Source organism: Delphinapterus leucas, chromosome 6 (assembly GCF_059928025.1).
Source record: "Delphinapterus leucas isolate spDelLeu-1000000601 "Yukka" chromosome 6, BTC_Dleu_Yukka2, whole genome shotgun sequence".
Classification (NCBI taxonomy): Eukaryota; Metazoa; Chordata; class Mammalia; order Artiodactyla; family Monodontidae; genus Delphinapterus; species Delphinapterus leucas.
In genome coordinates this window covers 114,646,833-114,665,645 of record NC_143134.1, presented here as the reverse complement: position 1 = coordinate 114,665,645, position 18,813 = coordinate 114,646,833, and the positions used below count along the sequence as shown (strand labels likewise).

Below are 18,813 nucleotides of genomic sequence, written 5' to 3'. Positions count from 1 at the left end.
CCTAACCACTGGACCACCAGGGAATTCCCTCTCACCATGATTTTAATTTGCTTTTCCCAGATTATTAATGAAGTTCAGCATATTTTCATATGTTTATCAGTCATTCGTGCTCTTCTGTGAAGTGCTGGTTCAAATCTTTGGCCCATTTTCTATTACATTTTCTGTCTTTTTCTCACTAATCGTCAGAGTTCTTTATATATATCCTGGCTACCATGCTCCTTGGTCAGTTATGTGGGTTGCAAATGTGTTCTCCCAGTTTGGGCTTGCCTTCACACTCTTTATGTTTTCTTCTGTTGAACATATGCTCTTCATTTTAGTATAGTTGAATTTATTATTTTCCTTTAAATTTATACTTTGTCTCTTTAAAAAAACCTTTCCTCACTTGGAATCATAACATTATTATCTGAAAATTTTAGAGTCTTGACTTTATTTTCAAGTCTTTAACGTACCTGAAATGTGATTTTGGTGTGAGAAAGGGATCTGTGTCTTATTTTTATTTTAATTGTTTTAGTACCATTTATTGAAAAATCTGTCTTCTCACTGATCTGCAATGCCAGCTTTATCATGATTCAGTTTTCCATTTGTACATGGAACCACTCCTGGACTTTGGGGTGTATGCACCTGTGGTATTTGCACAATACTAAGCATTGCCTTACTAGCTACAGTATTAGGATAAGTCCTGGTGTCTGACAAGACAAGTCTCCGTACCTAGTTCTTTTTCAGGAGTATTTTGAATATCGTTGGCCTATTGCTCTTCCACAGAACAACTTGTCAGGCACCTTAAAAAACCTGGTGGAGAGGCTCCAGAAAGACCATTAGCCTCTCCGCCAGGTGAGGACACAGAAAGAAGTGCCAGCTATGAACTAGGAAATGAGCCTTCACCAGAGGTGACCATGCTGGCACCTTGATCGTGGACTTCCCAGCCTCCAGCACAGTCACCTGCCCAAATGCAACCTTGAACCAAACCAGATGCCAGAGGGAAGAGAGTGTCTGTTGATATTGTCCAGGCTGCGGATGTCTCCAGGAAAAATTGGAAAAGATGAAGGGGACGTGGGTTCAAGCCCTGGTCCGGGAAGATCCCACATGCCATGGAGCAACTAACTAAGCCTGTGCGCCACAACTACTGAACCTGCGCTCTAGAGCCTGTGAGCCACACCTACTGAAGCCCACGTGCCTGGAGCCCGTGCTCCGCAACAAGAGAAGCCGCTGCAATGAGAAGCCTGCACACCGCAATGAGGAGTAGCCCCCACTCGCCACAACTAGAGAAAGCCTGCGCACAGCCTTAAATAAACAAACAAACAAACAAACACACACCTGGTGGGATATTGATTGGAATTGCATTGACTCTGAAGATGCATTTGCAGAACATTGATTACTTTATCATGTGAGTTTTCTTATCCAAGAACACAGTGTCTGTCTCTCTAGATATTCAGTGTTACTGTTTCTTTAAAAATGACTCTCAATAAGGTTCTATAATTTTTTCCAGAAAGGTTTATTTATTTATTTATTTATTATTTATTTATTTATTTGGCTGTGTTGGGTCTTCATTGCTGCGCGCAGGCTTTCTCTAGTTGTGGCGAGCAAGGTCTACTCTTGGTTGCAGTTTGCGGGCTTCTCATTGCGGTGGCTTCTCTTGTTGCAGAGCACGGGCTCTAGGTGCACGGGCTTCAGTAGTTGTGGCACACGAGCTCAGTAGTTGTGGCTCGCAGGCTCTAGAGCGCAGGCTCAGTAGTTGTGGTGCACAGGCTCAGTTGCTCCATGGCATGTGGGATCTTCCTGGACCAGGGCTCGAATCCATGTCCCCTGCATTGGCAGGTGGATTCTTAACCACTGTGCCACCAGGGAAGCCTTCCATTCCTTTTATTTCCTTTTCTTGCCTTATTGCATTAGCAAGAACTTCCAGATGATGTTGAAAAGGAGTAGTGAGAGGGGACATCCTTGCCTTGTACCTGATCTTAGTGGGAAAATCTTTGAGTTTCTCACCATTAAGTATGGTGTTAGCTGTAGCACGTTAGGTGCTGAGGGCTTGAAGTAAAACAGCTAGAGTGTGGGGAGTTGCTCTATGTGGGATATGGTACGCAAGAAAACTAAATGGAAATTGGCAACTGATTCTTCTGTTCCTGACTCTGCCCAACATGGTGACTTATATAAGACTTGTTTGTTCTCTTGGTTGTTACTGGAAAGGGTCACATGTATCTCTCAAGTTCATACTGATGTGTAATATAAGGAGTACAGGCTTCGGGTCAAGAAGGCTTGGGGGGCTTCCCTGGTGGCGCAGTGGTTGAGAGTCCGCCTGCCGATGCAGGGGACACGGGTTCGTGCCCCGGTCCGGGAAGATCCCACATGCCGCGGAGCAGCTGGGCCCGTGAGCCATGGCCGCTGAGCCTGCACATCCGGAGCCTGTGCTCCGCAACGGGAGAGGCCACAACAGTGAGAGGCCCGCGTACCGCAAAAAAAAAAAAAAAAAAAAAGAAGGCTTGGGTTTGAATCCTTATTCTGTCACCAAGGTGTGTGCTGTTGGGCTAGTAGTCCCTAAGCTTCAATTTCCCTGTAAATGGACACAGTGAACGGTGGTTTTAAGGACTAGAGGATGAGCTTGCACATGCTTCTCAAACTGTAGCTGCTCCTGCACCATGCTATTGTAATTATTACTGTTATCAACATTATTAGTAAGAGACCCATTAAAGATGGGTCAGCTGGGCCAAAACTTTTTTCTTTCCTATCAGACTACCTCTCGCTCCTGTATTCTCTGCTTTGCATAATGTTACCATTCATCCAGGCATCTGAGCCACAGACTTGGCAGTTGTCTTCACTGCTTCTTTCCTCTTCACCCAGCCCCCTGGTCATGTTGAACTTGTCTGTTTACCCCTTTACACATGCTGCCTTTTACCCAGAAAGCTTGTTCCTCTCCCCCACCTTCCACCTGGACTTGCCTGCTTAGGAGGCCTGATCTGATTGCCCCCATTAGTCCTTTCTGCCTCTGATATCTCATAGCACCTTGCATGTCTCTCTGTTACAGCATGATTGTATTGTTTTATAATTAACTGTGTGTATATCTCTTTTTACCACCAGCCTCCATGCTTCTATGGGTCAGTAACTATAGCTGATTATATCCCTAGAGACAACACATAGAGTATAGGCTTGATAAAAGTTTTTGAATTATGTTATCTTTTTAAATTATTATTTATTTATTTTTGGCTGCGTTGGGTCTTCGTTGCTGTGCGCGGGCTTCCTCTAGTTGCAATGAGCGGGGGCTACCCTTCGTTGTGGTGAGCGGGCTTCTCATTGTGGTGGCTTCTCTTGTTGTGGAGCATGGGCTCTAGGCATGCGGGCTTCAGTAGTTGTGGCTCGCAGGCTCTAGAGCGCAGGCTCAGTAGTTGTGGCGCATGGGCTTAGTTGCTCCGCGGCATGTGGGATCTTCCCGGACCAGGGCTCGAACCCGTGTCCCTTGCATTGGCAGGTGGATTCTTAACCATTACGCCACCAGGGAAGCCCGAATTATGTGATCTTGAATCCATTCTTCAAACTTCTCCTCCACTATATATGTTGTCACCCCTGTGAGAATTCAGAATGGCAAGTGCTTCTTCCCAAAATCCTAGGCCCAAGTAGCTACATCTTATTCTGAGGAGAAAACTGGCTGGGTTGCAAGCTAAACATGAAAGTCTGTGGCTTGAGATGGAGCAGCAGATCATAAGGTGAGGGAATTTGAGGAAGCACAGTATTTGTGAGGAGGTTCAAGTCTTCACAATGAAATGTTGATGCCATGCGACCTTATTTTGAGTGGAGAATGGGCATGTTCAGTGGATGTAAGGACCACTGTGAGCTAAGAAATTGTATATTCAAAGGATTCTGGATCCTCAGCTTTGATGTTGAGCAGCATTTGGAGATTGACAGTTGTGAAAGGAACAAATGTAGTCCCAACCCACCACTGCCACCACTACCATCACTGCTAAAGAGGTAGACTGAAATAAATAAGTGGGCAGCTGGTGATCTGGGGCCATGGTGTAAGGTGCTGCTGTGATTCAGAGGTGCTCCCTGTCCTGTGAGCCAGGGTGAATATCATTGTTTGTTTCAGTTCTGTCTTCAGCCTTAAGGCAGCTACACTGGCATCATGACTGCTTCATCCAGCCACACGTTTCCAGGTGTATTGTTCTGTAGGTCACTGTAGGGCTGGCTGGGAGCTTCTTCAGTGGAATTACCTCTGCTGGTTCTTGGCATCTGGTGTAAAGTTGTAGGTCCTGTTGGCGTCTGGATTAATAGGATTAAACCTATGCTTGATGAGAGTGGGAGGGGGAGCATTCCTTTAGCTAGTAGATCATGACAACACAGGGGATATTTTAGAGAGGAGGAACATCTTCGCAGGGTCCTGGCTAGATTCCACAGACGTAGTAGCATTCTTCCTTCCCGAATTGCCAGGTGCTTAAATTTGGGAGCGTTTGCTGCTTGCTGCAATAGGCCTGAAACAGATACCTGAGTAGTGTCGGGTTCTGATCTCATATATTCTCTGTTCCATTTTCAGGGAAGATCTCCTGGCTGTATGTTCTTCTAGGATGCAGTTGGAAACAGAATTTCAGAGAAACATGGTGATTCTAGAGGATACAGGAAGGGAGGGAGAGAGACAGTGTAATGTAATCTCTGCTTTCACCTGCAGGCCACTGCTGAAACTCAAGAGAAAGAAAAACTCATCACACATTTGCAGGAGAAGGTTGCATCCTTGGAGAAGAGACTGGAGCAGAACTTATCAGGGGAAGAACATGTACAGGAACTTCTAAAAGAGGTAACTAGCTCCCTTTGGGCTGGCCAGTGTTGGGAGGGCCGTAGCAACACTGGAGATTTCATAAAATCCTAGAGTTTCAGAGCCAGAGAGTCTTCAAAGAGCTTGGTGAAAAGATCACTCCCTCCAACTTTTGATCTGCTTATGGTAAAATCAGCATCATGTTGCCTGTGTGTGACGTTTTCCTGAAGGAAAGGGAGCACTTTGTTCAGAGATGCATGTGAAGGAGTGGCATCCTGATCACTGATAAACCCCACCTAGTGATTTACGCCATTTGGGTTGTTGTCTTACTGCCCTGCTTTCCTTCCCTACCCATTGTACTTTACATTGGCCAAGGAAAGTAGTTACCATCTGCCTTTGGCGTGAGCGAGAATTGCTTTGGGCAGCAAGTGGACTCTCCTTAGCCGAAGGAGGCAGTTGAGCCAACTGGCCTCTAGCCCAGTGGTGTAGGTGAACTTGCTTGTTGTCTGCCCACATTCTGCTCTCTCCTACATGACAGGTGACAAAACCCAAGCCTTGGGCCTAGATTAGCCCATCACTTTCTGTCTTCAGTCAGTTTCAACTAAATGTGTCCATCTCCACTGCCACTGCTGTACTTCAGGTTTCCAGCCACTCTGGCCTAGTCTGTGTTAGAAGTCTCCAGACTAGCCTACACAACATCAGTGTCTCCTGCACCCTCTAACGCAGTCTCCCACGGCACCACGAAACTCATCTTTCCAAACAACATTTCTGACTATATCACTCCCATGAAGAGCTTCCGCAATTACCCTACAGTCTATAGTGAGTGTAACGTGGTTTCTAAGGTATAGATTGATTTCTAGAACCAGGCTCCCTAGGTTTGCACTTTACCTCTTCTACTTACTAAGTTTTGACTTAGAGCAAGTAACTTAATCTTTTTGTGTTTTCTTCCCCTCTGTAAAATAGGGTTAAAATTGTATCAAACACATAGAATTGTTATTGGGAAATGATTAGAATTAGCACATCATGGGGTCTCAATATATTTCAACTATTAATATTATAATCATTATTGTGCCATCATCATTGTTATAAAGTTTAGTGTGCATAGGAGTTACTTGGTGAGTTTGTTTGAAGTATACATTTCTAGGGAATTCCCTGGCAGTCCAGTGGTTAGGAATCAGCACTTTTACTGCAGTGGCCCAGGTTCAATCCCTGGTCAGAAAACTGAGATCTTGCAAGCCAAAAATCTGGGGGAGAAAAAGAAATATATATATATATATATATATATATATATATATATATACATGTGTGTGTGTGTGTGTATATATATATGTCTGTCTTGCCCTACCCTCAGAAATTCTGATTTTAGTAGGCCTGGAAAAGGCCTCAAACTTAAAAACCCCTCCACCCACCCAGATGAGTCTAATGCAAGTGTTTGGATGACTCCACTTTGAAAAATATTTGCTACAGGATTAAGTTCAAACTTCCTTCTGTAGCATAAAAAGCTTTTCTCATAATCTAGCCCTTTGCCTAACTTTCTAGTCTTGTTTCATGACCTGAACCCATCATCACCTTGACTTTTGGCAAGCTGTAGCTCCCCAGATACCTCCAGCTGTTTCATACCTCTAGTGTCATCCCTCTGCCTGGGTGCTCCCTTGGGCCCTGGCCACCTGTGAAGAACGAAGCCTCCTAGTTTCCTGAGGCAGTGAGGGTCTCCTGCTCTGTGCTGCTCCTTTGTAGACACCATTACACTCTATTATATACTTTTTTGGTTAGTTTTTGCCCCAGCCTCAAGGTCAAATTTATACTTTATGTATACTTTATATGTATACTTTATGATATGTGAATTTTATCTCTGTTAACTGTTTTGGGTTTTTTGGTGCGTACTTGTGTCCCTTGTGCCTCGCACAAATCGTAGTATGGTGTAGATGTCAGTAAATATTTATTCAATGGAGAAATGACTATTTTCTTTTACTCTTCTTTCAACTTACAGAAAACACTTGCTGAGCAGAATTTGGAGGATACCAGACAGCAGCTCTTGGCAGCCAGAAGCAGCCAGGCCAATGCCACTGACAGCCTGGAGACTCGGGTACTGACCTCACTCCCAGTGGTTCCTGTGTCTGGGTGGTGCCCTGGTTGGATGATGTGGTTGTGGCTGAGAATCCCCTTGGGTCAGAGGTTTTCTTCCAAAGGGACTCTCTTTCGGATCTTACTTGTAGAGAACTGAGGTAGTCGTTTTCTTCATTCTTGCCACATTACCATCATTGTTCCACAGAAAGTTGTTCTCTTCTCTGTTTATTCCCTTTATCCCCATTCCCCTCCTTCCCATAGGAAACCACTCTAATGTGGTTAATAGAGACCCTTTTATTGTTGGATAACCTTAAAACTGGTGACATTGTTTTGTGTGTCTGTGTGTTGATTTAAGTAAATGATACAACTGTGCATATGTCTTCTTTGTTACTTTCAACTGCTCCATCTTCTGTGTCCACTTCGTTGTTCTTACCTACTATACTTTATAGTTGTCTACTAGATGCTAGATATCCAGATTGCCTTCGTTCTGTCACCACAAATTACACTGCGGTGAACATCCTTGTCCCTTTTGCCTTAAGAAGGATAGCAAGTGCATATGACTCAATGTGACTCAGTAGGACAGGAATGTTCCCAGAAGGCCTGCACCTGGCTCTACTCGCCCAGCATGCATGAGAGTTCCTATCGCTGCATCTCTGTCTTTTCTAGCATTGGCATTTCTCAGCCTTCTTGCCAGTTTAATGAGTGTGAAGTGGTAGAAGTGGCAAGGGATCTCTGTGGGGCCGCTTATAAGAACACTAATCCCATTCATGATAGCTCCACCCTCATAACCTAAGTACCTCCCAGACACCTCACATCCTAACACCATCATGTCAGACATTAGGATTTCAATATATGAATTTTGGAGGGATGTAAACATTCAGACCATTGCAAATGCTTAGCTTATTTTTTTAATCTTTCTTGTTTCTTGATAAATATATATAAAGCTATATTTTTCTCTAAATACAGCTTTGTTTTATTATAATTCAGTTCTGTTTCTGAATATCCATTCTTTTGTTGTGGTAAAATACACGTAACATAAAATTTACCATTTCAACCATTTCTAGGTGTACACTGGCATAAAGTACATTCACGTTGTTATGCAACCATTACCACCATCCATTTCTAGAACTTTTTCATCTTCTCAAACAGAAACTGTGCCAATTAAAACAATAACTCCCCATTCTCTCCTCTCCCCAGCCCCTGGCAACCACCATTCTACTTTCTGTTTTTATGAATTTGATGATCCTAGGTACCTCATATTAGTAGAATCATATGGTATTTGTCTTTTTGTGTCTGGCTTATTTCACTGAGCATAATGTCTTCAAGGTTCACATTATAGCATGTTTCAGAATTTCACTCCTTTTTAAGGCTGAATAAGCCTTTTTAAGACTTTTATTCCATTGTACATCTATCACATTTTGTTTATCCATTCATTTGTCCATGGACATTTGGGTTGTTTCCACCTTGTGGTTGTTGTGAATAATGCTACAGCGAACATTAATGTATGAACAAGGTTTTTGTGTGGGCTTATACTTTCATTTCTCTTGGGTATATTCCTAGGAGTAGAGTTGCTGGGTCATATAATAACTCTGTGCATAACCTTTTGAGGATCTGAATCTTTCTTGAGTTCTGCCTGCAAACTGGGACTTGCATAGATATTTACTGAACCCAGCAGTTCAAAAAGCTAGGTTTCACCATAAACAAGACAAAAATACAGCCCTCAGAATGGGAGAAAATATTTACAAATGAAACAACAGACAAAAGATTAATCTCCAAAATATACAAACAGCTCGTGGAGCTCAATATCAAAAAAACAAACAATCCAATTAAAAAATGGGCGGAAGACCTAAATAGACATTTCACCAAAGAAGACATACAGATGGCCAGGAAGCACATGAAAAGCTGCTCCGCATCACTAATTACTAGAGAAATGCAAATCAAAACTACAATGAGGTATCACCTCATGCCGGTCAGAGTGGCCATTATCAAAAAATCTAGAAACAGTAAATGCTGGAGAGGGTGTGGTGAAAAGGGAACCCTCCTGCACTGTTGGGGGGAATGTAAATTGATACAGCCACCGTGGAGAACAGTATAGAGGTTCCTTAAAAAACTAAAAATAGAATTACCATATGACCCAGCAATCCCAATACTAGGCATATACCCTGAGAAAACTGTAATTCAGAAAGAGACTTGTACCACAATGTTCATTGCAGCACTATTTACAATAGCCGGGACATGGAACTAACCTAAATGTCCATCGACAGATGAATGGATAAAGAAGATATGGCACATATATACAATGGAATATTAGCCATAAAAAGAAAAGAAATTGAGTTATTTGTAGTGAGGTGGATGGACCTAGAGTCTGTCATACAGAGTGAAATAAGTCAGAAAGAGAAAAACAAATGCCATATGCTAACGCATATATATGGAATCAAAAAAAAAAAGGTACTGATGAACCTAGTTGCAGGGCAGGAATAAAGATGTAGACGTAGAGAATGGACTTGAGGACATGGGGTGGGAGGGGGAAGATGGGGCAAAGTGAGAGTAGCATCGACAAATATACACTACTGAGTATAAAGCAGGTAGCTAGTGGGAAGCAGCAGCATAGCGCAGGGAGATCAGCTTGGTGCTTTGTGGTAACCTAGAGGGGTGGGATAGGGAGGATGGGAGGGAGTCTCAAGAGGGAGGGGATATGGGGACATATGGATACATATGGCTGATTCACTTTGGTGTACAACAGAAACTAACACAGTATTGTGAAGCAAGTATACTCCAATAAAGACCTATTTAAAAATAAATAAATAAAAGCTAGGTTTCAGTCGTGGCCCTACCACTAATAAAATTTGTGATCATGAGCAAGTAACATTACTATTCTTCTCTGTGGAAGTACTCACACTGTTCTCATGGGGTTGTTTCAGTTAAAACTTACATGTGAACATACATGAGAAACCATGAGACCTAAAAATACTCTTTTTCTCATTTGGTACCTACCTTTCCTTGACAAAGCTGCAACCTTCCATGAGCTTGTGTTTTAATAATAAAGTTCCCCCAGGGCAAACCTTATTCAGCAAACAAGAGGACTTTAAAAGAGAAATTGGCAAAGTTAGCTTGAGTCAGATGAAAAGGCCATATTGAAGAACCATGTCTAGCTCAGTGCTAGGCAGTGTGTCATCCTGTCCGCTGTGCTGGCCTCGTGTCCTAGTGCAGTGCCAAGTACACAGTCAGACTGGATCATTAATTGTGGGATGAGGGAAACCCAAGTTTGTATCATGAGCAGTAATTCCACTTCTGGGAATCTGTCCTAATCAAGTGATTCAAACCAGATCAACACTTTTTGCATGAAGATGTCAACTGCTGCATTATTTTATGTGCAAAATGGAAAACAGTAGGCAGCGGTTCAGGAAATTATGAAACATCCTTTAAGGAAATAATCTAAGGTCTGAAGACTGCGTGGAAGCATAGAAGGAAATTTGAGCAAGGAGGAAAAATACAAAGTTTTACTAGAATTGTATACGAAGTTGTAATAAAAGAAAGAAACAAAAGTCATAAAAATAGCCTGTAAGAAACTATATTAGAATGATAGTGTTTTATAATGGTAGACTTATGAGCATCTTTCTTCTTTTGTAAGTAAAAATTTTTCTTTAACGAACCTGTTTTATGATTTAAATAGATTTGATTTTAAAAGCCATTTTGTTGCTACTTCTTTTGAACGAAAGGATGCTTCTCTTTCCCCCCTCAGGTGAAAGAACTAGAGCAGAGCCTGCAGGCATCTGAGGAGAAGCTAAAACAGAGCAGTGACGTTGTGGCAGCTCAGGAAGCTCAGATTCAGGAGCTTGTAAGTGGATATTGTGACTGCTGTGTTCTAGGCCCTTGATGCTTTTTCCCTTTATTCCTTTGTAGGTCCCCAAACTCACTCCCAAATTCTGGAATGGTATCTGGACCTGACCTTAGATACAGTTGTGGGCAGATAGGCAGTGCAGGTAGAGGGAGTCAGGACCTGCTAGAGTGTCTGAGTTACCCAGAGAGATAGTGATGGGCTAGACAGCCCAGCCTAGTTCTGGGACTGTTAGAGGTGGTGTCTCCACTGGCGTTCAAACCTCACCTTGCAGCCGGGGCTGTGGAGAACAGCTCCAGGCTCTGGGGAGAAGGTGGCAAGGGCTTGGCCGGTAGTCACAGTGCCAGGTCAGGTGTTGAGCTTGAAACTTGAGAAATAAAAACGGCATTTGTTGCCTGTTTGCCGTGTCTGCTAAGTACTCTGCATGTATTTTAATTTAGTCCTTGCAGCAGAGCTAAGAGCCTGTACTGTTATCCTTATTCTCCAGAGGAAGCAGGCTCAGAAAGGCGATCAGATCACTAGCCCAAGGTCTCCCAGCTAGTAAATGGCTGAACCCACATCCTTCCTAGGTCAAAGCCCTTGTTCTTCATCACTGTGTTATGTGCCTCCCCAGGGAAAAGCCTCATCCATAGAGGGCAGCAATGAGTAGAGTGAAGGAGGGCTGTGTCTTAGGACTGGCTGATGCCCAGAGCTGTCCCCCCAGCACCAAGACCAATCCCAGATTCCAGCTCCTAGGCAGGCCAGGGGACCTCAGCGGCAGCCAGGCTGGAGGTCAGGAAGGAGAGTTGTTTCTATTGGACACTCATCTTTGGGTCACTGAGGGACAGAATAAAGCCCCCATTGTCACCACGAATAACTGTCCTCTGCTACCCCCTCAGGCCTCCGCAAACAAGGAGAGCAGCTGTGCACAGCAGCAGGTCCTCGCTCTGGAGCAGCAGTGCACAGAGCAGATCCACACACTGGAGGCCCAGCTCTCTGCCCTGGAGAAAGCTCGGGCAGCCGACCATGCGGCCGCGGAGCGGAAGGTGGTGAGTGAGGAAAGGAGAGGGGCCGGGCACGGGAGCACCACGTTCACGTGTGGCTCGGCTGCCAAGTTGTTTGATGGGAAGAAGACCAGCCCTCCTCTGAAGTAGGGAACCACTTTTTGGAGCAGTTTTTATCTTTCACCAAAACACCTGCTCATGAGACTGGATGTTAAAAGGCTGCTTTTTATAAAAACCCTGAACAAATGGGTTTTCTTTTTCCTTGGGCTGCACATGGACTTCCTGGTGCTTCCTGACCAGTCCCATCAGCGGCTTCCCACTGCCTTTCTAAAATGTATACTGTTCATCCTTAATGGCTTCTCCCTTCCCTGGTCCCCCTCCTTGTTCCATAGGCTTCAGAATCAAGTGCCTTAGTTCTTCTTGTGAGGAGGGTGACTCTCCCTTCCTCACCCCAATCCCCATTCTCATCTCCCACCCCTGCAGTGGCAACAAAAGGAAGGGGGGCATTTTTAAAGGTTCCATGTCAAAGAGATAGGCCTGTGCTCAGGGGAAATATGGTAAAGACCTTTTCTTTTATACATACTTTTCTCAATTTGCAGAGAGAGCTGGAGCAAGAAAATGCAGGCCTTAAAGAAAGTAAGAATGAATGTGAACATTCTCTACAACATCACCAACTTGAACTAAAGAAGCTGAAGGTATTTATCTAATTGAATCAGTTTCACAAAAGTATCATGTCTTTCATGTGTGTATTTGGAGTGGCCAGGTGAACGTTCTATACGTAGAGTAGAGAAGGAAAGGAACTAGCATTTGTTCAGAGTTCTGCTAGGCGTTTGCAACAAATTGTCACCTCATTAAGTCCTCTCAGTGATGAAGGACATAGGGAGAGTTGTGCTTATTTTGCAGTTAATGTCGTCGAGGTTCTGAGTGTAAGTAATTTGTCCAGGTTCCATAGTTAGAGGTGGTGCTGCTCTGACTTTTCACTCCACCACAGAGACCCAGCCCTTCCTCTCTGTCCTCGTCAACAGCTGCCTGACAGTAATGCTGTCAAAGCACCACTGTCACTGATTTCCAGTGAGGCCAGTAAAGCAAGGCCTTAAAACATCACAAGGGCCTTATTTGTTTGTTTGTAACAGGGAGCAGGTACAGAAATGAAGAAAAAACAACCTGCTGGATTGTTTCCCGTTCCCTTCTGAGAACTTGGTGCTTTGATCAGATGCTGCCACCTTCATTGCCGGGACATAACTGGATTCAGGGGAAGGAGTCTGCCACTTTCTTGTAGGCCTCCAGGCTCCCCTTTCCCCTTTCATAGCAGCCCTTAGATGATAGATCTTTGCAGGACTTGCCCAGCTGTGGTCATGACACAAAGATCTTGTGGATCCTTTGGCAGAGATCTTCTCAGAGAACATCCATAGCTGAGGCCTGCACTGAGTCAGCTTTTACCAGTAGTCTCTGCTAAGCTATGTAGGTGCTAGTGCAGTAGTGCCATGTTATGGAAAGCATGGACTTTAGAGTCAAATATTTCTTCATGCATTCCCTTCAACAAACATCTGAGTACTTGTGGGCCCCATTGTAGGTGCTGGGATGTGGCAATGAGCAAAACAGACAAAATCTTTCCCCCTCCTCTAACATGTGGAGCTTGTAACTAGAGACAGTAAACACTTTTTTTTTTAATTTAATTTTATTTATTTTTTATACAGCAGGTTCTTATTAGTCATCAGTTTTATACACATCAGTGTATACATGTCAATCCCAATCTCCCAATTCGTCACAATACCACCACCACCCCGCCACTTTCCCCACTTGGTGTCCATACGTTTGTTCTCTACATCTGTGTCTCTATTTCTGCCCTGCAAACTGGTTCATCTGTACCATTTTTCTAGGTTCCACATATATGTGTTAACATACGATAATTTTTTTCTCTTTCTGACTTACCTCACTCTGTATCACAGTCTCTAGATCCATCCACGTCTCTACAAATGATCCAATTTCGTTCCTTTTTATGGCCGAGTAATATTCCATTGTATATGTACCACATCTTCTTTATCCATTCATCAAGACAGTAAACACTTGATAAATAGTTATAAATGCTATGAAGACAATAAAGCAGAGTAAAGGACAGAGAAGAGGGAGGAATGGGCTCTTTTAAATATGGAGGTGAATACGGGAACCAGGATGGCAGAGTAGAAGGACATGCTCTCACTCCCTCTTGTGAGAACACCAGAATCACAAGTAGCTGCTGGACAGTCATCGACAGGAAGACACTGGAACTCACAAAAAAGATACCCCACATCCAAAGACGAAGGAGAATCCACAATGAGACGGTAGGACGGGCGCAATCACAGCAAAATCTAATCCCATAACTGCTGGGTGGGTGACTCACAGACTGGAGAACACTTATACCACAGATGTCCACCCACTGGAGTGAAGGTTCTGAGCCCCACGTCAGGCTGCCCAACCTGGGGGTCTGGCAACGAGAGGAGGAATTCCTAGAGAATCAGACTTTGAAGCCTAGTGGGATTTGACTGCAGGACTTCGACAGGACTGGGGGAAACAGAGACTCCACTCTTGGAGGGCACACACAAAGTAGTGTGCACGTCAGGACCCAGGGGAAGGAGCAGTGACCCCGGGGAGACTGAACCAGACCTACCTGCTAGTGTTGGAGGGTCTCCTGCAGAGGCGGGGGGTGGCTGTGGCTCACCGTGGGGACAAGGACACAGCAGAAGTTCTGGGAAGTGCTCCGTGGCTTGAGACCTCACAGAGTCCGCCATTAGCCCCACCAAAGAGCCCAAGTAGGCTCCAGTGTTGGGTTGCCTCAGGCCAAACAACCAGCAGGGAGGGAACCCAGCCCCATCCATCAGCAGTCAAGCGGATTAAAGTTTTACTGAGCTCTGCCCACCAGAGCAACAGTCAGCTCTACCCACCACCAGTCCCTCCCATCAGGAAACCTGCACAAGCCACTTAGATAGCCTCATCCACCAGAGGGCAGACAGCAGACGCAAGAAGAACTAAATCCTGCAGCCTGTGGAACAAAAACCACATTGACAGAACGATACACAAGATGAAAAGGCAGAGGGCTATGTACCAGATGAAGGAACAAGATAAAACCCCAGAAAAACAACTAAATGAAGTGGAGATAGGCAACCTTCCAGAAAAAGAATTCAGAATAATGATAGTGAAGGTGATGCAGGACCTCAGAAAAGGAATGAAGGCAAAGATCGAGAAGATGCAAGAAATGTTTAACAAAGACCTAGAAGAATTGAAGAACAAACAAACAGAGATGAGAAATACAATAACTGAAATGAAAACTACACTAGAAGGAATCAATAGCAGAATAACTGAGGCAGAAGAATGGATAAGTGACCTGGAAGACAGAATGGTGGAATTCACTGCTGTGGAACAGAATAAAGAACCAATAATGAAAAGAAATGAAGACAGCCTAAGAGACCTCTGGGACAACATTAAACGCAAACACATTCACATTATAGGGGTCCCAGAAGGAGAAGAGAGAGAGGAAGGACCCGAGAAAATATTTGAAGAGATTATAGTCAAAAACGTCCCTAACATGGGAAAGGAAATAGCCACCCAAGTCCAGGAAGTGCAGCGAGTCCCATACAGGATAAACCGAAGGAGAAACACGCTGAGACACATAGTAATCAAATTGGCAAAAATTAAAGACAAAAATTATTGAAAGCAGCAAGTGAAAAATGACAACCTACAAGGGAACTCCCATAAGGTTAACAGCTGATTTCTCAGCAGAAACTCTACAAGCCAGAAGGGAGTGGCATGATATACTTAAAGTAATGAAAGGGAAGAACCTACAACGAAGATTACCTGGCAAGGATCTCATTCAGATCAATGGAGAAATCAGAAGCTTTACAGACAAGCAAAAGCTCAGAGAATTCAGCACCACCAAACTAGCTCTACAACAAATGCTAAAGGAACTTCTCTAAGTTGAAACACAAGAGAAGAGTAGGACCTACAAAAACAAACCCAAAACAATTAAGAAAATGGTCATAGGAACATACATATCAATAATTACCTGAAACATGAATGGATTAAATGCTCCAACCACAAGACACAGGCTTGCTGAATGGATACAAAAGCAAGACCCATCTATATTCTGTCTACAAGAGACCCCCACTTGAGACCTAGGGACACATACAGACTGAAAGTGAGGGGATGGAAAACGATATTGCATGCAAATGGAAATCAGAAGAAAGCTGGAGTAGCAATACTCATCAGATAAAATAGACTTTAAAATAAAGAATGTTACAAGAGACAAGGAAGGACACTACATAATGCTCAAGGGATCAATCCAAGAAGAAGATATAACAATTATAAATATATATGCACCCAACATAGGAGCACCTCAATACATAAGGCAACTGCTAACAGCTATAAAAGGAAATTGACAGTAACACAATAATAGTGGGGTCTTTAACACCTCGCTTACACCAATGGACAGATCATCCAAAATGAAAATAAATAAGGAAACAGAAGATTTAAATGACACAGTAGACCAGATAGATATAATTGATATTTATAGGACAGTCCATCCTAAAACAGCAGATTACACTTTCTTCTCAAGTGCGCATGGAACATTCTCCAGGATAGATAACATCTTGGGTCACAAATCAATCCTCAGTAAATTTAAGAAAATTGAAATCATATCAAGCATCTTTTTTGACCACAACGCTATGAGGTTAGAAATGAATTACAGGGGAAAAAACGTAAAAAACACAAACACATGGAGGCTAAACAATATGTTACTAAATAACCAAGAGATCACTGAATAAATCAAAGAGGAAATCAAAAAATACCTAGAGATAAATGACCATGAAAACACGACAATCCAAAACCTATGGGATGCAGCAAAAGCAGTTCTAAGAGGGAAGTTTATAGCTATACAAGCCTACCTCAAGAAACAAGAAAAATCTGAAATAAACAATCTAACCTTACACCTAAAGGAACTAGAGAAAGAAGAACAAACAAAACCCAAAGTTAGCAGAAGGAAAGAAATCAAGATCAGAGCAGAAATAAATTAAATAGAAACAGAGAAAACAATAGCAAAGATCAATAAAACTAAAAGCTGGTTCTTTGAGAAGATAAAACAAAATTGATAAACCATTAGCAAGACTCATCAAGAAAAAGAGGGAGAGGACTCAAATCAATAAAATTAGAAATGAAAAAGGAGACATTACAACAGACACCGCAGAAATACAAAGCATCCTAAGAGACTACTACCAGCAACTCTCTGCCAATGAAATGGACAACCTGGAAGAAATGGACAAATTCTTAGAAAGGTGTAACCTTCCAAGACTGAACCAGGAAGAAGCAGAAAATATGAACAGACCAATCACAAGTAATGAAATTGTAACTGTGATTAAAAATCTTCCAACAAACAAAAGTCCAGGACCAAATGGCTTCACAGGTGAATTGTATCAAACATTTAGAGAAGAGCTTACACCCATCCTTCTCAAACTCTTCCAAAAAATTGCAGAGGAAGGAGCACTCCCAAACTCATTCTGTGAGGCCACCATCACCCTGATACCAAAACCAGACAAAGATACTACAAAATAAGAAAATTACAGACCAATATCACTGATGAACATAGATGCAAAAATCCTCAACAAGATAATAGCAAACAGAAGCCAACAACACGTTAAAAGGATCATACACCATGATCAAGTGGGATTTATCCCAGGGATGCAAGGATTCTTCAATATACGCAAATCAATCAGTGTGATACACCATATTAACAAATTGAAGAATGAAAAACCATATGATCATCTAAATAGATGCAGAAAAAGCTTTTGACAAAATTCAACACCCATCTATGATAAAAACTCTCCAGAAAGTGAGCATAGAGGGAACCTACCTCAACATAATAAAGGCCATATATGACAAACCCACAGCAAACATCATTCTCAATGGTGAAAAACTGAAAGCATTTCCTCTAAGATCAGGAACAAGACAAGGATGTCCACTCTCACCGCTATTATTCAACATAGTTTTGGAAGTCCTAGCCACGGCAATCATAGGAGAAAAAGAAATAAAAGGAATACAAATTGGAAAAGAAGAAGTAAAACTGTCACTGTTTGCAGACGACATGATACTGTACATGTAGAATCCTAAAGTTGACACCAGAAAACTACTAGAGCTAATCAATGAATTTGGTAAAGTAGCAGGATACAAAATTAATGCACAGAAATCTCTTGCATTCCTATACACTAATGATGAAAAATCTGAAAGAGAAATTAAGGAAACACTCCCATTTACCATTGCAACAAAAAGAATAAAATACCTAGGAATAAACCTTCCTAGGGAGACAAAAGACCTGTATGCAGAAAACTATAGGACACTGATGAAAAAAATTAAAGATGATACCAACAGATGGAGAGATATACCATGTTCTTGGATTGGAAGAATCAACATTGTAAAAATGACTATACTACCCAAAGCAATCTACAGATTCAATGCAATCCCTATAAAATTACCAATGGCATTTTTTACGGAACTAGAACAAAAAAAATCTTAAAATTTGTATGGAGACCCAAAAGACCCTGAATAGCCAAAGCAGTCTTGAGGGAAAAAAATGGAGCTGGAGGAATCAGACTCCCTGACTTCAGACTATACTACAAAGCTACAGTAATCAAGACAATATGGTACTGGCACAAAAACAGAAACATAGGTCAATGAACAAGATAGAAAGCCCAGAGGTAAACCCATCCACCTATGGTCAACTAATCTATGACAAAGGAGGCAAAGATATACAATGGAGAAAAGACAGTCTCTTCAATAAGTGGTGCTGGGAAAACTGGACAGCTACATGTAAAAGAATGAAATTAGAACACTCCCTAACACCATACACAAAAATAAACTCAAAATGGATTAGAGACCTAAATGTAAAACCGGACACTATAAAACTCTTAGAGGAAAACATAGGAAGAACACTCTTTGACATAAATCACAGCAAGATCTTTTTTGATCCACCTCCTAGAGTAACGGAAATAGAAACAAAAATAAACAAATCGGACCTAATGAAACTTAAAAATTTTTGCACAGCAAAGGAAACCATAAGATGAAAAGACAACCCTCAGAATGGGAGAAAATATTTGCAAACAAATCAACGGACAAAGCATTAATCTCCAAGATATATAAACAGCTCATGCAGCTCAATTAAAAAAAAA

At 42.5% G+C, this 18,813-nt stretch overlaps 1 protein-coding gene across 5 annotated transcripts in view; it reads left to right on the top strand.

The window, feature by feature from the left end:
• GOLGA1 (golgin A1) overlaps positions 1–18,813 on the top strand; it is a 54,430-nt gene that overhangs the window by 19,293 nt on the left and 16,324 nt on the right. For all 5 annotated transcript variants that reach the window (XM_089913739.1, XM_022578758.2, XM_022578756.2 and 2 more), the window contains 5 exons: positions 4,652–4,777; positions 6,726–6,821; positions 10,545–10,640; positions 11,519–11,668; positions 12,223–12,318. In XM_089913739.1, the coding sequence (XP_089769865.1) occupies positions 4,652–4,777; positions 6,726–6,821; positions 10,545–10,640; positions 11,519–11,668; positions 12,223–12,318 (564 nt within the window). The remainder of the gene's footprint in view (positions 1–4,651; positions 4,778–6,725; positions 6,822–10,544; positions 10,641–11,518; positions 11,669–12,222; positions 12,319–18,813) is intronic.